The following is a 21,109-nucleotide window of genomic DNA, read 5'->3' on the forward strand; positions in this document are numbered from 1 at the left end:
AAAAGAAATGACTCAAGTAACTTGGGACAATCCAAAATGAAATACGACTCAAGTAACTTGGAACGGAGGAAGAATATAATATCATAAACTTTACACTTTGTTTGATATTTCCCACGGCATATCTATTACGGAGTACTATATTTGACTAACTTACGAGACTTTTTTTTATCATACTTGACACAATTAAATCAACATGGTTTTCAATTTGACTTTTTATCCTACATATTATGAACTTAAAAGTGGTTTAAAATATCATAAACCATATCACAGTTGCCTACATAAAATAAGATTTTGATGAAAATATCTTATTTGAGTGAGTTTGAAAAATACCAAACAAAATGCAAGGTTTGTGATATTATAGACCAATTTTAAAATTCATGGGAAATACTAAATTTTAAGCAAACTTTATGGTTTTAAAGACCAATATCCAAAGAAATACTAGTAATATTGTTAACTATAAAAGAGTATAATAATAGTCATTAAAAAATTGTAGGTGAATGAATGTTTTACTAAAGCACTAGCAATATTTATTCGGATCACAACTTTGGCTAAATAACATCACTATTTACACAACATATCACATTGAATCTTCTACCGGTACATACACAACTATGTAGACCGATAATACAAAGAGTTATGCTACCACATTGAACCCAATCTTGAGTGTTTATAGCACAAAGAATAAAGTCAATAACTTGTGCCACACAGTTTGATGTTTCAAGCAATCTAAACATCCAAATTCAAGACCTTGTCCAATGATACTACTACAAGATTTTGTACTGATATTTGGACAGCTCCTGACCTGTCCGATCATCTTACATAAAATGATAAAACTCCCTCTTACAATAGATGCAACAGCACACTTTCTAGTTCTGGACTTTGATGTGTGAAGTGTAAATTCACAAATGACACACAAATCTGCTAACATATGTACACAAACTTCCCTATATAATGAAAATTTCATGCCTCTTTACATGTGATACAAGAATATTACAACAATCTGGTTCAAACGCTTCACAAAATCTAAAAGAGTTGTGTTAAACTGGATATATATTTACACCTTCAAACATACAATGAAAAGTCCCCATCTGCCCTCATATTCCATAACCGGCATAACCCAAATCTATGACTAAGATTATGCCATCGGCAGGTAAGAAACTCAAGATCTACTAGAGTAACCCATCTGCCATAGCTTTCACAGGCATGGAGACCTTAATCGGTAATAGACTAAGACATGATCATGTCACGTTAAGAAAACGAAACGAGGGCATAAAGAAACCGTGTAATTAACTGATGAAATTTCATCAAAAGTGAGAAGCAATGCAAATTTGTGTAAACCTGCTATACTTAAGAACTAGACTTGTTAGCATATAACTATTCAATCTGCTATACCAAACTGACAGACCACCAATCAGCCCATAGATACCACAGATAAGCCATGGGTGAGAATCAAGCAGATTTAAGAAATCACCAGATCACGAAACTCTTACTCTGTTTTACTAAGAACAAAGTTGAGGAATATGAAAGAAGAATTAAATTGCACCGAAGTCCCAACTCGAGCATAACGTCAAACCTCACATATGCAGCAGAGCTTTTAGGTTCAAGGATTATTCTGGTTCAGAAACAGCATAACCTCTATTATTCAAAGCAGATATGTTAGATAAATGCAGATTAGAAACTATGCAAACCACTTGCACTGACTAGATCGAGAATGAGCTGTGCGGCCAGATCTAAAGCCTATCGAGAATCTGAAGGTGAAGATAACAAGATCTGACATCATATCATTCCATAGAGAAGGGGTACGGAGAAGAATCTTTTCAATTCCAGACAGACTTGATCTCGTGTACAAGGATGAGGACAGTATGTGAATAATAATAATAACGTCAACACATAGATTAGGAAGAAAGTAAGTTTTAGGATACAAAATCTTATTCACTAATAGTAGAAAGTATTACTCTAATGTCTTGATTAAATGAGCTAGGACTGATCTTAATATTCGTGTTTGTCAGTTCAGTATAAGTCTATGCAGGGCAGTAAAACAATTAAACGAAGGTAGTATGGGCCATATCTGATGTAAAATAGAACAATACTGTCTGGTACTAAGGGTCCAATTGATTATAATTGAAACAAGGTAAACAATAAACTTCCGAATGAAGATTATGGGTAATCGAATGTCATATTGTAACATTTTCTATTCCTGTAAAGAACATGTCAATGGACCTTCTAGAGGATTTGAGTGGAGATTTAGAGGACATGAAACAACACAATATTGAATCAGATTAGTTAGCCAACGAGGAAACCAACGCAAGCTATTCAACAACAGGCATATTGGAATTTGTAGCTTATGATTGTAGATATTGTCTTGCCAGAGCAGAAGCAGTGCATTTTATTAGGAGAGAGGTCATTCTGAGCTTATTACTAAAAGCATGAAGAGAACGGAGAGGAACATGCGGAAGAGAACATTGATTAGAGGCACAACAATAAGACAGAAGCAGTAGCAGCAAGCAAGGAAGGGATACATAAGATTATGTGTCACGATCTTGAAAATCAAGTCAACATCCAATCATGAGACAATCATGCAGGAAATAAGATTTTAAGAAGAGTCTGATGAATGAAACGAATAGGAATGAAATTTCCTATTCTCATATGATGCTGCTGCAGACGAACGAATATATCCTTATCATGCAGCCACTAGAGTTGATACCACTTAGAAATAGATATGAAAAACTTTTAGAAGCCTCTTCATAAGAATCCCTATAGAGGAGATGAGAATCCACCAGAAGCCTAAGAAGAAGATTGATCTCCACGAACGGAACCTAAAGGAGGATGAGAGAAGTAACCTTTGTTCACAAACCCCAGATATGAACTAGTTTCACCTTCATACGAATGGAGCTGTCCTTGAACCTTAAGTGGCCATAATGAATGCTTGAATCAAGTTTTCAGCAGCACGCTTTTCCTCGGAGGTGCCAGATATTATAGCCACACGATCGCCTCGCGAAGACTTGGAATCTGGAATATCAATAGCTGCTCCAGATATCTAGAAAAGAATAAAGCATCCAGATGAGGTGAGCCAATGTGTGAATATGAAGGGCATACTGAGCAACCATGACGTCCAATCAGAGCCAAATGATTTGCGGTAAAGATTTGAAAAACTTCTAATAAATGAAAATTAATAGGACAAGAAATTACAAGGTCAACAAGCATATTAAAAATTGAAAGTACAAACATTTAGCTATTAATAAAGAATCCCATTCTAAGTGACAACTTAGCCAAGCTGCAGGATCAAGATCACTAGGAAAACAACAAACTTTTAATGTATTAACTTGATTAAGAAACAATACTTTTGTTGACATGTGTTCAGTTAGTATTGTTTCTTAATCAAGTTAGGGGAAAATGTCAAGTACGAATTATGTGAGACCAAAATTAATAAAATATGAGAATATTTTCAATTTCACGCATGATGCATCGAGAAACAACAATTTACCTTGCATATATTCTCAATATTTGTGCCGCCTTTTCCAATTACTTTACCTATCGCATGTGCAGGGATGACCATTTCCAAAACAGATGGCCGAGACAACCTGATTTAAGCAAAGATTTTAATCATATAAGGGCATTAAGAATAAAAAAAGGAAATAAGGACTTGAGTCATGAGTGGCTAACCCTGAATATAGTGATGTCGAATGCGAAGGCAAGGATCCATAGCCAGTGTCCTCCATCTATAAAAAGAAACCAAACAATTGTAATCAGGTGTTGCATATTAAAGACCTTGGACCAAGAAACTCATGGTAACAGCTAAATACAAATAACTAAAGTTTGGCATGCATATACTTCCCTCCGTCCCCCAAAAATTGACAAAGTTGTATATGGCACGGGTTTTAATGTGGAATTGGTAAAGTAAGAGAGAGATAGGAAAAAGTAAGAGGGAGAGAGAAAAAGGTAGTGGAAGTAGTGTTAGTGGATTATGGGGTCCACATTATTAGTGGTGTGTGTTTGTTCAAAACATTCCTTATTTAGACTTTGTATAATTTTGGGGACGGTCCAAAATGGAAAAACTAGTCTATTTTTTGGGGACGGAGGGAGTATTTCTTAGTTATCCAGAACGACTAAGATTTATGCACAGGAGTCAAGACAGAAGTCACACAAGTATAACAACTCACTACTGAGATAGATGAGCTTTCACAGCATAGAAGGTGCAAAAGCCATAGTAAGACTCTTTTATTAATCCCGATCAGTTTCCACTCATAAAATATTTCATCAACCCATTCCATTTTATAGCAATAATGAGCGAAAAATATAAGATCTTTCCAAAAGGAGAAGGTTCACAAAATTCTTCCTAACATTTTCATTAGTGTACCATGAACTCATGACAATGTTGACAATCTTCCAATTGGACGCTAGTATCAACCTGCCAACAATTTAATAAATATGATTCCACATAGTAAAGCAAACCACTGAAGTGACTTAGGAGGGACACTACTGATATCAAGGCCAATATAACTGTAGAGAGTGTGGTAGTCAAATCAGAAAATATAAGATAATTATAGCAGCTGAAGCCGAGTACACTGACACACTAATTGCAAATTTCAGTAATCTGAATTTTGTTGCAAGTTACTTTATGCTTCACTTTTTCATCTTTATATGCAAAAAATTAAACAAAAAAAAATAGAAGCATACTGATAAGGACCCATATCCATATCCACGAGGGGAAAATAATCGCAAACCACTCTCTGCTTCAGCTCTTTCGTCATAACTTAACGCAGCACCAGAGTGTCCACTATGGAAAACTGATGACACTGGAAGAGATGCACCGCCAGCATATAATGCCCCAACACCAGTAGATGCATTGTGCATGTCGTCCCTATCCTTTAATACATCATCTCGAAGCCTCAAAACAATCTGAATAAGTGCATCTCTCAGATTACCAACTTGTCCATATACCTGCGTAAGGTACACATTTTGACATGAATAAGAAAACAAACACGGGATACTTTCAGACTGCAAAAATATAATACAATTAATTTCACCTCAACAAGTTCGTCATCTCCACCATTAAAATTAGGCTTCTCGCCTTTAGAAATTCGTATATCTGCTAAAGTTCTTCTCCGAATTTCATTGATTATAGAACCACTTTTTCCAATGATGCAGCCAATAACCTTTGACGGAACAAGGAGCCGCATAGTTACAGTATCACCATCTTCACTATTTATCTTTCCTTGTAACAACAAAACAGCTTCAACTGCCATGGATTTCAAATCTTCTGATGACTATTCAAAATAAACAATAGGGGTAGTAAGTAAAGTAAGACAAAAGCCAAAAAAATGCATAAGCAACTAAGCAAGTAGAACCAAAATGATATTAGCAGAACATGTAAATGCGCTGTAGGCACATTTTGTTTTGGCAGAACTACCTCATAGGAGATCACAGTGATGACACACTCACTATGGTTGGCCTTGGGGTCCTCAACTTCAATACGAGCACCACTCTCTTGCCTTATACCTTTAATAGAACTTCCACCCTTCCCAATAACGCGACCAATCTTGTTAGAGGGGCACAACACTTTTATGGTTAGTTCCTCAGAATGCGACGCACCACCATAACCAGACACCATTGGAAGAGCAGATGAATATATTGGCCAAGTTCCCCGGGCATCAGCATAGCCTGGGATATCGTGTGCGTGTGAAGGACGTAAGGTAGAAGGCATTGGTCTAGCATGGTTAATGGGTTCTACACTTGAATAAAGTCCAGTAGCAGGATACATTGGAACATCTGATGGAATAATGAAGCTTGGAGGTGCTTCGGGGACAGAAGTGTCAAGAGGAATGTTCTCCTTTGCTGTAAACTTGTACATAATCGCAGAAATGGCAAAAAGTGCTTTCTTGACCGCCTCGGGCTCACCAGATATCTAACAATGAACAACGACATACATAATCAGGTAAACTAACAGCCTGCATTTATGTGGATCACATTAACTAATCATCCACATCCAAACCAATCAAGTGAAAAAACGAAAGGTATAAAAATGCATTTAAGATAGAATATGGGAGCAGTTATTCACTATTCACGCTCTTTAATTTCGTTTCAAGAGTCAACTAACCATAACAAAATTGTCAAACTCCAGCGCACAAGAATGAGATGGATCACCAGCATCCTTAGCATTAACCTTGATGTGTGTCCTTGTCTTGTTCCTCAATTTCTTAATGGTTGCACCAGATTTCCCAATAATATTAGCGGACTGGCTAGATGGAACTAGAAGCTGACATTCCTCCCTCTCTTTGTCTCTCCTCCTCGTGTCCGAATCTCCAAGTGCAGCTACAGCATTTGCAATCGCGCCATGCACCCTGAGAAGGGCATCTTGTGCGGGACAAAGAGGTCGGTTATCATTGAATTCATCATCCGCCTCGAGCTCCTCCCTTTCCCTTACATAGCAATAGATAGTAATAACTCTGTCTCTACAACCTGGAAATGGGTCCACCACTTTTACCTTTGCCCTTGAGTCTTGCCTAATGGAATTAATCACTTTTCCACTCTTTCCAATCACACTCCCAATAACAGTATCCGGACACAAAATTCTGTACACTACCACTTCATCGTTTCCCCTTTCATCTCTCTCCCTATCCTTATCAGTTCTCCTCTTCTGGTTCCTTCCGTCTGCGTCATCCCGATATGAACGATGACGCTTCCCACTTTCACCCATTGCTCACTGAATACAAGCCTTCAATTATTCAAACGTTGAATCAAAACGTTGAACATTAAAATGCAACAGAATATTGGAGATAAAATACAGTATATATGCAATCAACATCATTTCACACACACACAAAAAAAACACAGTAAACGGCATGAATCTATCATCTAGAACTCTGTCTCTAGATATAAGAACCAAATAAGTGCTCTTAAAAAACACACGAGCCCCAAATAAGATGAAAAAGAACACCAAATACACCAAAACACGCCTGCGAATATAAACTAATAATCTGAATCAGCTTAGACAGTGATAAATCAACAATTGTGGAGTAAATGCAGAAAATTCGCCACATAGAGATTGAAAACAAGCCATTTTGTTTACAAAATGTCAGATTAAATAAAACGATTACCAGAAACCACAGCTCGCCGAAAAACCCTAAATAAGGAATATGCACCTAGTTATGGCTTAAAAATTACAGCGTATCAAACATTATAGTATTTGAGTCGCCAGAGCGATGAAGATATCTGTCAATGGAATAAAAATGGCGTAACCGTTTACATACAAATAGCTTTTGATAAATTTTATGTTAGAAAAAATCATTTTTATATTCTAAAACTGTGAAACACTTCGTTAGAGCATCCATAATGGTTTTCGCCCAGCCACAAACTCCTTCTGTCACATCATCAGCACTAAAAATCCTTCTGCCACATCATCAGGACAAGCAAATAGTCCAACAATAACCTACCAATAGCCTAGCCACATCACTCCTAATTATATAAAACAAATAATAATTGACAATCACATAAAATACGGAATTAAATTTACGACACAGATACGGAAAAATTCAATAATAATATTAAAATTTAAAAAAGTACATTAATTAAAAAAACACACTTCATTAAAATTAAAATAACATTACAACATTCTCATTAATGGGTTTGTCCCAAATCGAAAGTGGAATATAAAACATTCAAGGATGTCTCTATAAAAGAGAAACAACCAAAAATGATTTTGTCCCACATCGAAAATGGAACATAAAACATTCAAGGATGTCTCTATAAAAGAGAAACAACCAAGAATGAGTTTGTCTCATATCGAAAGTGGAACATAAAACATTCAAGGATGTCTCTATAAAAGAGAAACAACCAAGAATTAGTTTGTCCCACATCGAAAGTGGAACATAAAACATTCAAGGATGTCTCTATAAAAGAGAAACAACTAAGAATGAGTTTGTCCCACATCGAAAGTGGAACATAAAATATTCACGGATGTCTCTATAAAAGAGAAACAACCAAGAACGAGTTTCATAAAAAAAATATTAAATAAAAAAAATTAAAAAATCCGCTGGACGATGCGCTCGGCGATCCGGACTCTGCAATGGCGCCGAGCGCTTTGCCGAGCACCCGTATAACGCCTAGCGCTAGGTGATTTTTTTTTTCGAAAAACCGCAAGGCGGCTGCAATGGTTCGCCGAGCGCCGGGGCTCGGCTAGGCGGTGCACTAGGCGCCATTGTGGATGCTCTTAGGCCACCCCACGTCCCGCGGGTGGCTCGTATCTCGCCCCGCATAGACTAGACGGGGTGACACGCGTTGCAGCGCCCCGTCTCGTCCCGGTCTCGCCGAGACTCCAGTCCTACCGAGATGTCTCGCGGGCTGTCTCGCCACGCGCCTGCGCCACGTGGAAAGAGCTGGTGCCACGCATGACGCCCACTCGCCGGCCCGCGAGTGGGCTTCGTCACGCTGACGCAACAAATTATTTTTTTAATTCGAATTTAATAAAAAAAATAAAAAACAAAAACGGTAATATTACTGTTTTTTCGACTGTTTTTTCTTTCTTTTTTTTTACTCTATAAATACTCATATTTCATCCTCATTACACACACAAACACACATCTATTCTTCCCAAATCATTTTCATCTAACATGTCCAATTTTCATCTAACCTTTCCAATTTTCATCACAAAATGTCCGACAACGGAAACGAGGGCGGCTCCGACGGGTTTGACAACAACGTGTTTGGCGATTGGGGGGCATGTACAATGTCTTGGGTGGTTCCGGTTCCGGTTCGTCGACGCCGGGCACCCAGGGCTCGTCGACGCCGACAGGGTACCAACCACCCCATTTTGATGTTGATGCACTCCGCCCCAAGGTATTCGCGGGGATTATCCCAAATTCGGGAGGATTATCCGGATGAACCCACTCCGGAAGGAGGACGAGGCGGTGGAAGCTTCAGGGCATTCGACGCCGAAGAGGAAGAGGCGAAGGCGGCCGAGGAGGAGGAGGATGTAGGCCGGCATCCGTACAGCCGCAAGGACACGATGGTTGTGTACAACGCCTGGATCAGCGTCTCGTACGATCCCATCGTCGGGAATCAACAAACCCGGAAGTGCTTCTGGGAAAAGGTCACCGAGGCCTACAAAGAGATTAAGCCGAAGGGGTCCTGCCGCCGCACATTGAAGATGCCCCGCGCCGACAGAAAGGTCAAAAAATTCTGCGGCATCTATGAGAACGAAGCGGCTCGTTACCAAAGTGGAGCCACGGGAGCCGACATTCTGAGATCAGCTTTGCGAGTCTATTTCGACGACACCGGCAAAGAATTTGGACATGTCGATGTTTGGGAGGCCGTCAAAGACAAGGAAAGGTGGGTCGGCAGTGTCCGGTCCAGCTCGGGCTAGACCTCGAAGCGCACGAAGCACACGGCGGCCAATACTCGTCTAGTGGGGGCGGTTCGGGCAGCGCCGCACAAGAGGTTGCCTCGTAGGAGGTTGAGGACACGGCGGACGATGCAGGGGGATCCTCCCGTGGGCGCCGTCGGCCGCAAGGGACCAAGGCGGCGAAGGCGGCTAAAGGGAGGAGGGGCCGAGGCGAATCAACCCAGGCGGGCTCCCAAGGGCCGCCCTCCTCCTTAATGTCCATGTACTTCACCGCCACGATGGCGGATACTTCCCGCATGACGCCTGTCCAATTTCAAACCCATCATGCCGACATTGTGTATCTGGCGGGACAACTTGGTATACCGCCTCCACCGCCTCCCTCGGGAAATGATTCGCTGACAGAGTAGTTTTTATAATTTCTATAAAATTGTATTTTAAATTATGTCTTTTTTTATTTATTTTGCCACGAATTTAATTATGTTTTTTTAGGATTTTAAGTTGTAATTTTATTTTATTTAATGAAGTGTGCTTTTATTAATTGAATTTATTGGAAATAAAAATAAAAAATGAAATTGAATGAATAGTTAAGGGATGAGATGGTTAAGAGACGGATAAGAGATGGAGGGTTGCAGGTTCTGTCTCTTAGTTAAGAGATGAAGTGAAAAGTACAGTGGGGCCCATGAATAGTTAAGAGATGAGACGGTTAAGAGATGGATAAGAGACAACGTTGCGGATGGCCTGATGATTGATGAATGTATTGATTTTTTATTTCGCTTAGAGCATCAATAATAGCGCCCGTCCCGATGGAATTTCGACTGGAATTCCGCGGCGGACGTCCGCCATTGTGCATGGTATGCACGGATACGGAATTCTGCCGAGGACACCGCAGTTCCGCGGCATTACGCGGAATTCCGTCGCGACGGGCGTGCGGACGTCCGCCATTGCGTTGACTCCCACGGACGTCCGCGCGAAATTCTCGTTTATTGCATTAATTTTTTTTAAACTTCTATATATATGGCTCGTTGAACTGCATTTCATTCGCACCACTTGTTTTAACTATTGGAGTTGTCGTCGTTGATGTAGTTTTTAATTATTGAAATGTTTTTTTAATTTGGTGAAATGTACTTTTCTTTTTTTTATTTAATGGAATTTTTATTCCCAATTGTTTAATATATGGTTCCGTAAATTGTTTAATTTGTGAATATATGGTTTTTTTAATTGTGGGAAGTCCTTCGGGAAGTCCTTGGGGATGTCCGCCACTGTGCAGTGGGAAGTCCTTATGACGTGGCAGTGCAGTGAAAGTACGTATGACGTGACAGGAGGTGTTTTTGAGAATTCCGCAGGGAATTCTGTCGGGAATTCCGCGCCACTGCTGATGCTCTTAAATATCTGTGTAAATTACGACTATTTACATAAATCACCCCTTTTTTCACTAAAATCTTCAAATATCTAAGCCAAGTTGCAATAATAGCCAGAAACACCATACACCAAATTTGGAAATATATTTGCATTAAAATAAAAGTTGATAAAAAAGGAAATTGTACTCCATTTATTTAAAAACAAATACATACTTTACTCGGGCGTACCCAAGCGACATACAATTTGGATTGGAAATCCTTACGCAAAAACTGTAGTTGGGATTGCTAAGGGCATGCGCTGCAGCGTGCTTAAAGGCTGAGCTTGCATGCTTATTTGCCAAAGCATGACATTGCACAACGTTGAGCATGTCGGACAGGGATGGATCTAGAGTGTAAGCGGGGCAAATGCCTTCTCTAAAAATTTTCATTTATATGTATATAACCTATTATAGAAAAAAATACTAATATATATTCTTCATTAACGGTCTCTCCTTAAACACTTCAAATATCACCACACACTATATTTTTGCCTCTTTAAAGATAATTTTTTTGCTCTGCCCCTAGTGTCCGTCAATACGTCCTTGCGTGCCTAAGTGTGTTGCATGCATGTTGCGTCATTATGTGTGTCTCAGTCATGTCTTTGTCACGTGCTTTTTAAGTATACTAACTTTTATATAGAATCAAATTTTATAAAAAAAAATTAATATCCCATTGCTTCTTCATCTACAATAACACTTTCTTTTTTATCCTCTATAAATACATTTTTCCATACTTCATTCTTTATCTATCTTCATCATATTCTCCATTTCTTTATTCCAATTATGCGTTGTCATTTTTTATTTAATCATATAGTTTTCTCTGTATTGTACCCAATCCGTAAAATAGATAGATTTGTACTATTAAAAAGGGCAAATTGTCAGATATCTTTTGATAAAATAGTCTCCTACACGAGTTTTTTTTATGTATTAATGATACTCCATCTGTCCCATTAGAAATGAAACGTTTTCCTTTTTAGGTTGTCCCAATAAAAATGAAACGTTTCCTACAATGGAAACAACACTCTCTCTACTTTTTCTTATTTCTAACTTTACTCTCTCTTCATTAACTTACAAAACACCACTACATAAAATCTTGTGCCGGAAACCAAATGTTGCATATTTATTAGGACGGAGGGAGTATGTATTAATGACAGGGGAGTGTTATACTGCTAACTCAATACTTAATTCCTAACCATAATTAAATAATATCATTAGTCTCGAAAGGCTAATACGATCAACAAAAAACGTCAATAAGGGTATTAAGTTCAATTTACAACAAATTAGTTGTAATTAACTTTTAAAAAATATCGCATAACTTAAAAACGCATATAACTTTCTCGATTCAAATTATTTTTTCGCACAACATTTATCAAATTAAAGATAATTTCATAAGGATTCTAATGAGATCTCACTTGCATATGTTCCAATGTCAAAATTTGAATTTTTTTTCAAAAATTTTCAATTTTTCATACAATAACAAATGTCAACATAGTATATAAAATATGTCAATATAATACATGTAGAATGTCATTCTTAAATCAATGTGTTGGCATAAGCAATGTGTTGACATTCTCAAAGCATTGTGTTGATATTTTCAAAATATTATATTGACATTTCCATCCAAAACCTTAATTTGATAGTTTTTTTTTATCTTTTTCGATTTAATTAATAAAAATGAAAATTACACGTGGCAAATTTTAGACTACTAGATTTCTAAAATCATATGGTCTTAAATTAATTGTATTTAGCAACTACAGAGTGAATTAACAATTGATCACTTCCCATTAATAATAATATTAAATTCTCTATATTAACTTGATGGATTTATAGAATTAAAATTTTACATGGCATAAATTTACTCCCAAATCGATAAGTATCACTTTTATACTCCTATGATATAGTAAAATATAAACTAGTATAATAAATCTCGACTTAATTTTGGTAATATAGTTCAATTTAGTTAATAAAATGTAACTACCATTCAATTTAATTAATTGGTTGATTGTACAAGCTACTACAAGTCAATTCAAATGAAAATCAACGAAGCATTATTTCGGGAAAAATATAAATTAAACTCTAATGGTCTATTTCACTTTTTTTAGGCATCCGTAGTGGGGCGGATGTCCCGGCGGACATCCCAAAAACACCTCCTGCCACGTCATAAGGACTTCCCACTGCACTGCCACGTCATAAGGACTCTCCACTGCACAGTGACGGACATCCCGACGAACTTCCCACAATAATAAAAATTCACAAATTCACCAAATTAAATAATTTACGGAATTAAAATTTCGACACAAAAACGGAGGAATTGCATCCACTTTATTTAAAAAAAACATACATGGTACAAAAAAACACAAATAATTATTCATCTTCGAAAGAAACGTATTTAGAGAGAGATACTTTTGGTTATTTTAGTGTAATTGGATTAACTTGATTGATCAGTATTACCATAATGAGACACCATATAAGTTTGAAAGTGCGAAGTGCACGCTTGTTTGAATTCATTGTGATTAGACGGGGGTTAGGTGGCAGTGCCCCCGAGTTGCGGGATCCAAGGGACTCTGCCCCTGGCTGGGGTTCAGCTTGGAAATTTTTTATTTCCATTAAAGTTGCTGTGTAGAAAATTCATCCGAAAATATAATTTCTGATAGTCGAAGGACTGATTTGCAATTTTAGAAACTCCTTTAAAAACTGATAATTTCAATTAAGAATGGAAGAGGCACGATGTTTCGTTTCAGGCCGTATTTATAGAATTTAAAAAAAAAATCAAATAATCGGGACGTCTGCGCGGACGTCCGTGGGGGTCAACGCAATGGCGGACGTCCCGAGAACACCGCTGAACTCCGGTGTCCGCAGCGGATGTCCATATCCGCGTCACCCTTGCACAATGGCGGACGTCCGGCACGCCATTGCGGATGAGTGTCCGGCACGCCATTGCGGATGAGCGTCCGACACCCTTGTACAATTGCGTCCGGGATGGGCGCCATTGCGGATGAGCGTCCGACACCCTTGTACAATGGCGTCCGGGATGAGCGCCATTGCGGATGAGCGTGCCGGACGTCCGCTGGGACGGCCGCCATTGCGGATTCTCTTAGAGCATCTCCAGTGGGCGGACATCCCACTAGGACATCCACTAGGACATCCCAAAAACACCTCCTGCCACGTCACTAGGACTTCTCACCCCACTGCCACGTCACTAGGACATCCCCTCCTATGTCTGCCCTTCCCACTAGGACATCCCGCAATAAAAAAAATCACAATAATTTAATTACGTAAAAACGGAAATATTATTTTGACACGGAATACGAGAAAGCAAAATACGGGCAAAAATACATATTCATAAAACATAAAAAAAACATAGTTAGAAAAAAGCAAAATACATAGTCATTCGAAAAAAGAAAAATACATAATATGTTGGATATTTTAATGTAATTGGATTAACTTGATTGATCAATATAATTATAACGAGACATCAAATAAGTTGGAAGTGCGGAGTGCACACTTATTTGAATTCGTTATGATTAGACGGAGGTTCGGGGGCAGCGCCCCCGAGAGCGGGGTCCAAGGGGCGGCAGCCCCTGGCGGGGTCCAAGGGGCAGAGCCCCAGGTCAGTTTGGAATTTTTTTATTTCCATTAAAGTTACTGTGCAGAAATCTTCAACCGGAAATGAAATTTTCGATAATTGAAGGACCAAATTGCAATTTTATAACCCGCCAACAATCAGTTATTTTCGGTTGTGAAATGAAGGGATGCAACGTTTCATCCTAAACCTCTACATAATCCAACATCCCCGGCTCACTCCGCGTTGAAATGAAGTTCAACGAGCCGTATATATAGAGTTTTTTTTAAAAAAAAAAAAAAATTCCGGACGTCCGACCCTTGCCACAGTGGCGGACGTCCGCCCTCCCGTCGCCGGGACGTCCGAGGACACCCGACGTCCTCACGGGACGTCCGTATCCGACCTAAATGCCACAATGGCGGACGTCCCGGTCGCCCGTCGCGACGTCCGACCGGATGTCCGACCGGACGTCCGCCATTGGAGATGCTCTTAGTCTATGACTCTCTCAATAAATATCACATTTTCAATTTTAAAAAGTAAATATTGATAAATTTAATTACGTAAATCGAATGATTGGAAAAAGGGAAATTTGTGAATAAATCCGGGCCTATCAAAATTAATGCAACAAGCCCACTCCTTCACATTTCACAGTCACAGCGCCACTTACTCTTCATCTTCTACGCCCTCTTCTCCTCGTCAATTCCAATTTCCATAGTATACGTCGATAAATTAATCGAAGGAATTCATATTTTTAGGAGCTTTTGATTAGAGAAATCCTTCTGTTCAGTACTCGAAAATTCCACAAGAAAAATTCTACATCTACTTGTTATGCCCTAAATCCAGCGATACCTGACATCAACAACACAAGAGGATACAGCACAGCTTCGCATTCATTTTCGATATCAGAAGATCGAAGGTAAATATGTTTCTATCACGTTAATCAATCGATAAAGAGCATATATGCATAATATTGTCTTTTTTCTGATTATCAAAGTAATTATTTTTTTCATTTGAACCGAGAAACACATCAGTTTAAAGAAAGAGGCGAACGCCGAATAAAAAATCTAAATGCAATTAAATAACGTTGAAATCAGCAGATAGATATAGATTACTTACAGTTGAAATTTGAGCTGGATCTGAAATGCAAATTGAATTTGATTGATGAACAGTTGCGATGGACGGTCCTGATCGCGAGGCGGTAGAGAAATGCGACGGCTCTGAATCGAATTCGGTGGCGATTGCGAAGAAACTGATACACGGCAGAATGCTGATCGGAATCAAGGACGGTCGCTTCTTCGTAGGCTCGTTTTACTGCATGGATAAGCAAGGGAACATCATTCTTCAAGACGCCGTTGAGTATCGCAGCACCAGACGGTCTTCCCCTTCTCCGATGGAGCATCGCGGTGTTGGTCTCATCCTCATCCCCTCGTCGTGCAGGACTTCTTGCCGCGTTGATTGCTCCGTTCAGGATCAGCTCTCTCTGCTCTCCCTAAACCACGACTGACTCAGCGTATCAGCGAAGTGTTTCCTTTTGAGAAGGTGTATTTTCTGTAACTGAGTGATTGAAAATTGAAGAAAATAGGGCTATGAATCAGCTTGGCATTGAAAGAGAGATCTCCAATTGTCATTATACAAGTTTGTACAAATTCAGGATTCGATAGCCTGGCATGCTTAAAATGTCTCGTGGCGACGAAACAAATTGGGATATATGAGATTAATTTCATATACATTTCAAAAGTAATGCAACCTAAATACGGTGGTCGGGCCTTGGCTCTGCCTCTATCAGTAACGATTTGAATATGGGGTACCATACACGATAAGGGTAGGCACAACGCGCAGAGCTGTGTCAATGGGTATTGCAAAGTTCACACCGGAAGACATTCCACTGCCTGCATAATAGTTCAAAATGTTGTTATCATCTTTAAACTCTGTCACGATGAAGCGATCATCTTGAAACTTTACCTCTGCGGGTGAAGGTAGCTGTATTCACTCCAATAACATGACCATATGAATTGATCAGAGGCCCACCTGAATTTCCTGCAGTGGTGGAAGAGACATAGCCTCGACTGATGGAAGGCGAAACAAAGCAAACATACATCGCATTATGAAGAGACGAAACAGCCCCAAGGAATTTCAAGAATTGTTACCAGCATTGATAGCAGCATCTGTTTGGATTGCTCCTCGAATGGCTCTCCCATTGGGGGAGGGTATCTCTCTACCCAATCCACTGATTACCTGCAAAATCACATCTCTTTAAGTAGTTATCATGAAGGCATCATCAAGCAATCAAATTTCTTTTCAAACAATGCCTCATTCTGCTGATCAGCTTAACAGTATGTTATTACCCCGGTCGTTAGAGTATTCTCGTATCCATATGGATTTCCGATTGCAAAACAGCTCTGCCCTACTTGCAACGCGCTGGATGTGCCGATTGCCACTGGCTTTAACTCGTTTCCTACTGCATCAACCTGCCACAGAAACAGAGTGTAACAAATTTGAGAGATCTTCTGTATACTGAAACTCAGAAATTCAGGAAATCGGGAAGAAACTAGGCTGAATTTGAGGTCAATAGACGAGATGTAAAACGACAAATGACTACGCTGATGCATTCTTTGCTCGACAATGTAGACAGTAAAAGCAATACACATAAGTAGAAGAAACTTATATTAGCACCTTAAGAACAGCAAGATCATAGTCTGGATCAAAACCAACTATTTTTCCTTCCCTAGTGATACTTTTGCCTCCAGAATCGACTAAATATACCTGAAGCGACAAACAAGAAGAACTGTCCTTACGAATATCTTAACCAGTTAAGAACCTTAGCTGCTGAAATCTTGATTGTGAGGTATTGCTCAACATAAAAATGAATAAAGAGAACCTTACAACGTTGTAAACCACTTGTGTCCGTTGCCAATTTGGAAACCACGTGGTAGTTCGTCACCTGTTAGGAAATAACACAATGTGATGATCACTCCTCAGCAAAGCGATCAGCAAATAAAAGCTTTATGGCTTTCAGGTATTAGCTATGCCAATATAGTGAACTGTGTGAGCTCATTCAAGAAGTTTATCATAATCAGTGCTCATTGTATGTATTAGACAGAACATAACTGAATGATGAAGCTGTTAATGAGTAGATTAAATGATGAATGAATGAGAGCAGAGCATAGTTTAATTCATAAATGTTTAGCAAAAAAACTAAAGAAAAGAGAGGTTAAAACCCACAATGTGACCAAATTTATCCCAAATGAAACCAGAACCAGTCCCTTCCACTTTTGCATTATCATCCTCATCTTCACCAATATTATTTCCAGAACTGCTCTTTGGAATTTCAGCCAATTCAATATCCTTTATGTACACAACAGAAGGTGAAGTTTCCTACATATAGGCAAATTGCAAAATTCCTCTTAGTCGGGATTGTGCAAACCAAGCTACAGCAGTAATTAACAACCATATCCAAAATTAAATACAACTATTTTATCGAGATAGAAACAGTAAAACCTGGAAAATTTGAACAACTCGAGTTTCTTCTTGATCGAGATCATCGAATTGTTGAGCGATGGCTGGTGGAGTGGAGAGATTTGGATTTTGATGCCAATGCAAATATGTAGCGAGGAAAGTAGTAGTGAAGATTAGTGATTTTCGCCTTGTTACAGCAGTGGCGTTGCCTGAATTTAAGCAATATGAGGGAGTGTGATGGAGTGGAATTGAAGATTTCACGCACATTGCTAAACCCAATTTCGCCATTGCAGCTCTGTGAGGAGGAAGGATAAGAAGGCTTGAACTTTTGCCACGTGTAAAAGAGTGATGCATTAAATAAAAGTGGATAACAGTAAAAAAGATTTTCGAAATATAATTTATGGTTTTATTTCAAACTTTATCAATTGGTTGCTTTGGGGCTTTTTTCTGCAACAATTGTTAAGGCCCAAAATAAAAGTGGCTTATTAGTAGTGACCAATGGGCTTCTACAGAGAAAGTATGGTTAATGGGACTATTTAAACTACTACTTCAAAAATACATTTGCCTATCTCATATCTAAGCATAATTGGAAATTGAAGTATTTTTATAGTTGAAATGTTAAATTTAATTATTACTAAAAATAAAACAATTATGGTTATAATATAATGACACCTAAATTCGAAAATTATGCATTACAACTAATTGTAATCAATTGCAACTAATAAGAGTAAATAGATGAAGAGAAACTAAAAAAATCTTATTGTAGGTTGCAATATTCAATTATGACTGATATTTGAATATTATAATAGTTTAGTATAATCATTTAAAGATTGTACTACATGTTAATGACCATTTATAAATTATCTAAATTAGGTGATTAATTGAGTTAATATAAACAAGGAGTTGAACGTTCATCTATAATAAGTGCATTCACAGTTGAAGTCCATTTTTTATGAGTCATGTTAGAAAGTTTAATATCAGTCGCAACACTAGTAATAAATCAATCACATTTCAAATCTTATAATCAGCCACATGTAGTTCACTTATTTAAAAGAATATTTTTATTTCTCAAATTTTTTATATTTGTTGAGTTTAATGCTTGTAAAATAGAAAACAAAATGCCTCTAAAAATTCAAAAGTTAATTCAATAAAATTCCAACAAATTTTAATAATAAAATTAAAAAACTGCATAATTTTAATTCCTACACTACACTTCAATTGTTATGCACCAAAATTTCTTCCATCAAATCTTACTGGAGATGGACGTAAGTTAGTTCCTTCTACAATGAAGCTCGTCGACTCAAGAAATCTCAAAATTGGGCGACACACTGTAACATTTGAGAGAAAGTGAGAACCAAATGAGAGATGATGAAATAAGGAGAAGGATGACAATATACATAAAAATAAAATTATATTAAAAAATCGAAATGCAGCCGTTGATGCGGGGGCCTAAAATCACCCGCAACTATGGTAGATTTAGTGTAGAAAATATAGAACGTAGATTCATATGATCCAAAGGGAATGAAATCGATCTTATTGAATGATTCATCAGAAAATTACAAATGAGAGAGCTGTTCTATTTATACAAAGAAATGAGCTAAGAGAGCAAACAAAATATCTTCTAACTAACTCTATAACAAACTAGTTTCCTAACTAACTTTTCAACTAACTCATCAAAATATCTAGTGATGACATGGCAATGACACAGCGTGTATGAGAAGTGAGAGCACGGGAGCTTCATGTTGATGGAAGAAACGTTGCATGCATGGAAGGAAGTCGACGTTGGCTTCATCATCTTTCACATGCCCCTTCAAGATGGATTGTATAAGCTCTCAAAATTCATCTTGCTTAGTATGGAACGAAAAGCCAACGTCCCTAAGGGTTTAGTGAAGATATCTGCCAGTTGAAGATTATTTCTAATGTGCAACGACTTTATCACATTTTCTAGAAATTTCTCTCTTACTGTATGGCAATCAATCTCAATGTGCTTAGTTCTCTCGTGGAAAACTGAATTTGAACAAATGTGGATGGTCGATTGATTGTCACAATATAGTGGAACAACCTTCTCAACTTTTATTCCAAAGTCCTTGAGGAGAGCAGTTGCCCATACTACTTCACATGTAGCCTGAGCCATTGCTCTGTACTCAGCCTCTGCTGATGACCGAGAAATAGTTGTTTGCTTCTTTGCTTTCCATGAAACCATTGAGGAGCCAAGGAATAGACAATATCCAGTTATAGACTTTCTTGTATCTGGACATGCTGCCCAGTCTGCATCAGAAAATATACTTAAGCTCACTTTACTGTTGCTCAAATAGAACAGGCCATGTCCAGGTGAACTTTTCAAATATCTGAGGATCTTCTCAGCTGCTTCCCAGTGTTCATCGCTTGGATTTGAAACATATTGACTTAGTTTATGCACTGCAAAAGTGACATCTGGCCTAGTGATGCAGAGATAGAGTAATCTTCCAATGAGTCTTCTATATTTCGATGCATCTTTTAAGGGAGTGTCTGAGTCTAACTTCAATTTCTTCAAGGGATCCATAGGCACAGCAGAGGGCTTACAACCAAACATTCCTGCATCCCTCAATAAATCCATTGTATACTTCCTATGAGATATCAATATGCCTTTCTTATTTCTTGCAATCTCTAGTCCAAGGAAGTATTTGGGAGATCCAAGATCCTTAAATTTGAAATGTTGTGATAAAAAGGTTTTGAAATCCCCAGTCATCTCTGGATGTGTAGTGGCAACTAGAATATCATCAACATATACCACTATTCCAAAGAAACTGTTGCTGTCATTCTTGAAGAAGAAAGAGTGGTCAGAGGCAGACTGTTGCAAACCAAATCCTTTGAGCACCTTAGATAGTTTTAAGTATCATTGTCTTGATGCTTGTTTTAAGCCATAGAGAGACTTCTTTAATTTGCACACAAGAGTTGAGTCTGAATTTGCCCCTTCAACAGACTGCCAATCAACATCATAGCCAGGAGGCAATGCCATATAAATATCCTCTTCTAGATCACCATAGAGAAAAAATATTGTTTATGTCAAGGTGAGATAAAGAACATATCCCTTTATAGCAGCCAGAGCTAGAAGCATTTTCACAGTGGAGAGTTTTGCTACTGGAGAAAAAGTGTCCAGAAAGTCCACTCCTTCAAGTTGAGTAAATCCTTTTGCAACGAGCCTTGCTTTATATCTCTCGACTGTAGCATATGGATTAAATTTCTCCTTATATACTCATTTGCAATCAATGGGGACTTTTCCAGGAGGTAAGATAGTAACAGACCATGTGTCTGTTCTTGAGAAAGCTGCCAGCTCTTCTTGCATTGCTTGCTGCCACTCTTTATATTGTGAGGC

At 38.3% G+C, this 21,109-nt stretch overlaps 3 protein-coding genes across 5 annotated transcripts; all 3 read right to left on the reverse strand.

Moving 5' to 3' along the window:
- Positions 1-870: 870 nt before the first annotated feature.
- On the reverse strand, positions 871-7,239 carry LOC121755536 (KH domain-containing protein At4g18375-like). 3 transcript variants are annotated; one of them, XM_042150842.1, is made up of 9 exons: positions 7,098-7,239; positions 6,098-6,715; positions 5,411-5,905; positions 5,028-5,267; positions 4,678-4,941; positions 4,358-4,408; positions 3,664-3,719; positions 3,485-3,581; positions 871-3,037 (listed from the first exon to the last, which is right to left on the reverse strand). In XM_042150842.1, the coding sequence occupies exons 2-9, from the start codon at positions 6,695-6,697 to the stop codon at positions 2,906-2,908; spliced, it is 1,935 nt and encodes a 644-aa protein (XP_042006776.1). In that variant the 5' UTR covers positions 6,698-6,715; positions 7,098-7,239; the 3' UTR covers positions 871-2,905. The 3 variants fall into 3 exon arrangements, with proteins under 3 accessions (XP_042006776.1, XP_042006777.1, XP_042006778.1); XM_042150843.1 differs by having other exon boundaries at positions 6,098-6,703; positions 7,098-7,234; XM_042150844.1 differs by lacking the exon at positions 4,358-4,408.
- Positions 7,240-15,867: 8,628 nt separating this feature from the next.
- On the reverse strand, positions 15,868-18,074 carry LOC121756191 (protease Do-like 5, chloroplastic). Its single transcript, XM_042151674.1, has 8 exons — positions 17,797-18,074; positions 17,521-17,673; positions 17,177-17,239; positions 16,972-17,061; positions 16,644-16,766; positions 16,446-16,533; positions 16,261-16,335; positions 15,868-16,187 (listed from the first exon to the last, which is right to left on the reverse strand). Exons 1-8 carry the CDS (start codon positions 18,040-18,042, stop codon positions 16,081-16,083), a joined length of 945 nt encoding a protein of 314 aa, XP_042007608.1. The 5' UTR covers positions 18,043-18,074; the 3' UTR covers positions 15,868-16,080.
- A 1,490-nt stretch (positions 18,075-19,564) lies between these two features.
- LOC121756058 (uncharacterized mitochondrial protein AtMg00810-like) lies at positions 19,565-20,752 on the reverse strand. Its single transcript, XM_042151516.1, has 2 exons — positions 20,684-20,752; positions 19,565-20,584 (listed from the first exon to the last, which is right to left on the reverse strand). The coding sequence occupies exons 1-2, from the start codon at positions 20,750-20,752 to the stop codon at positions 19,565-19,567; spliced, it is 1,089 nt and encodes a 362-aa protein (XP_042007450.1).
- Between the last annotated feature and the right edge of the window lie 357 nt (positions 20,753-21,109).

This window comes from Salvia splendens, chromosome 11, assembly GCF_004379255.2.
Source record: "Salvia splendens isolate huo1 chromosome 11, SspV2, whole genome shotgun sequence".
In the NCBI taxonomy this organism is placed as follows: domain Eukaryota; kingdom Viridiplantae; phylum Streptophyta; class Magnoliopsida; order Lamiales; family Lamiaceae; genus Salvia; species Salvia splendens.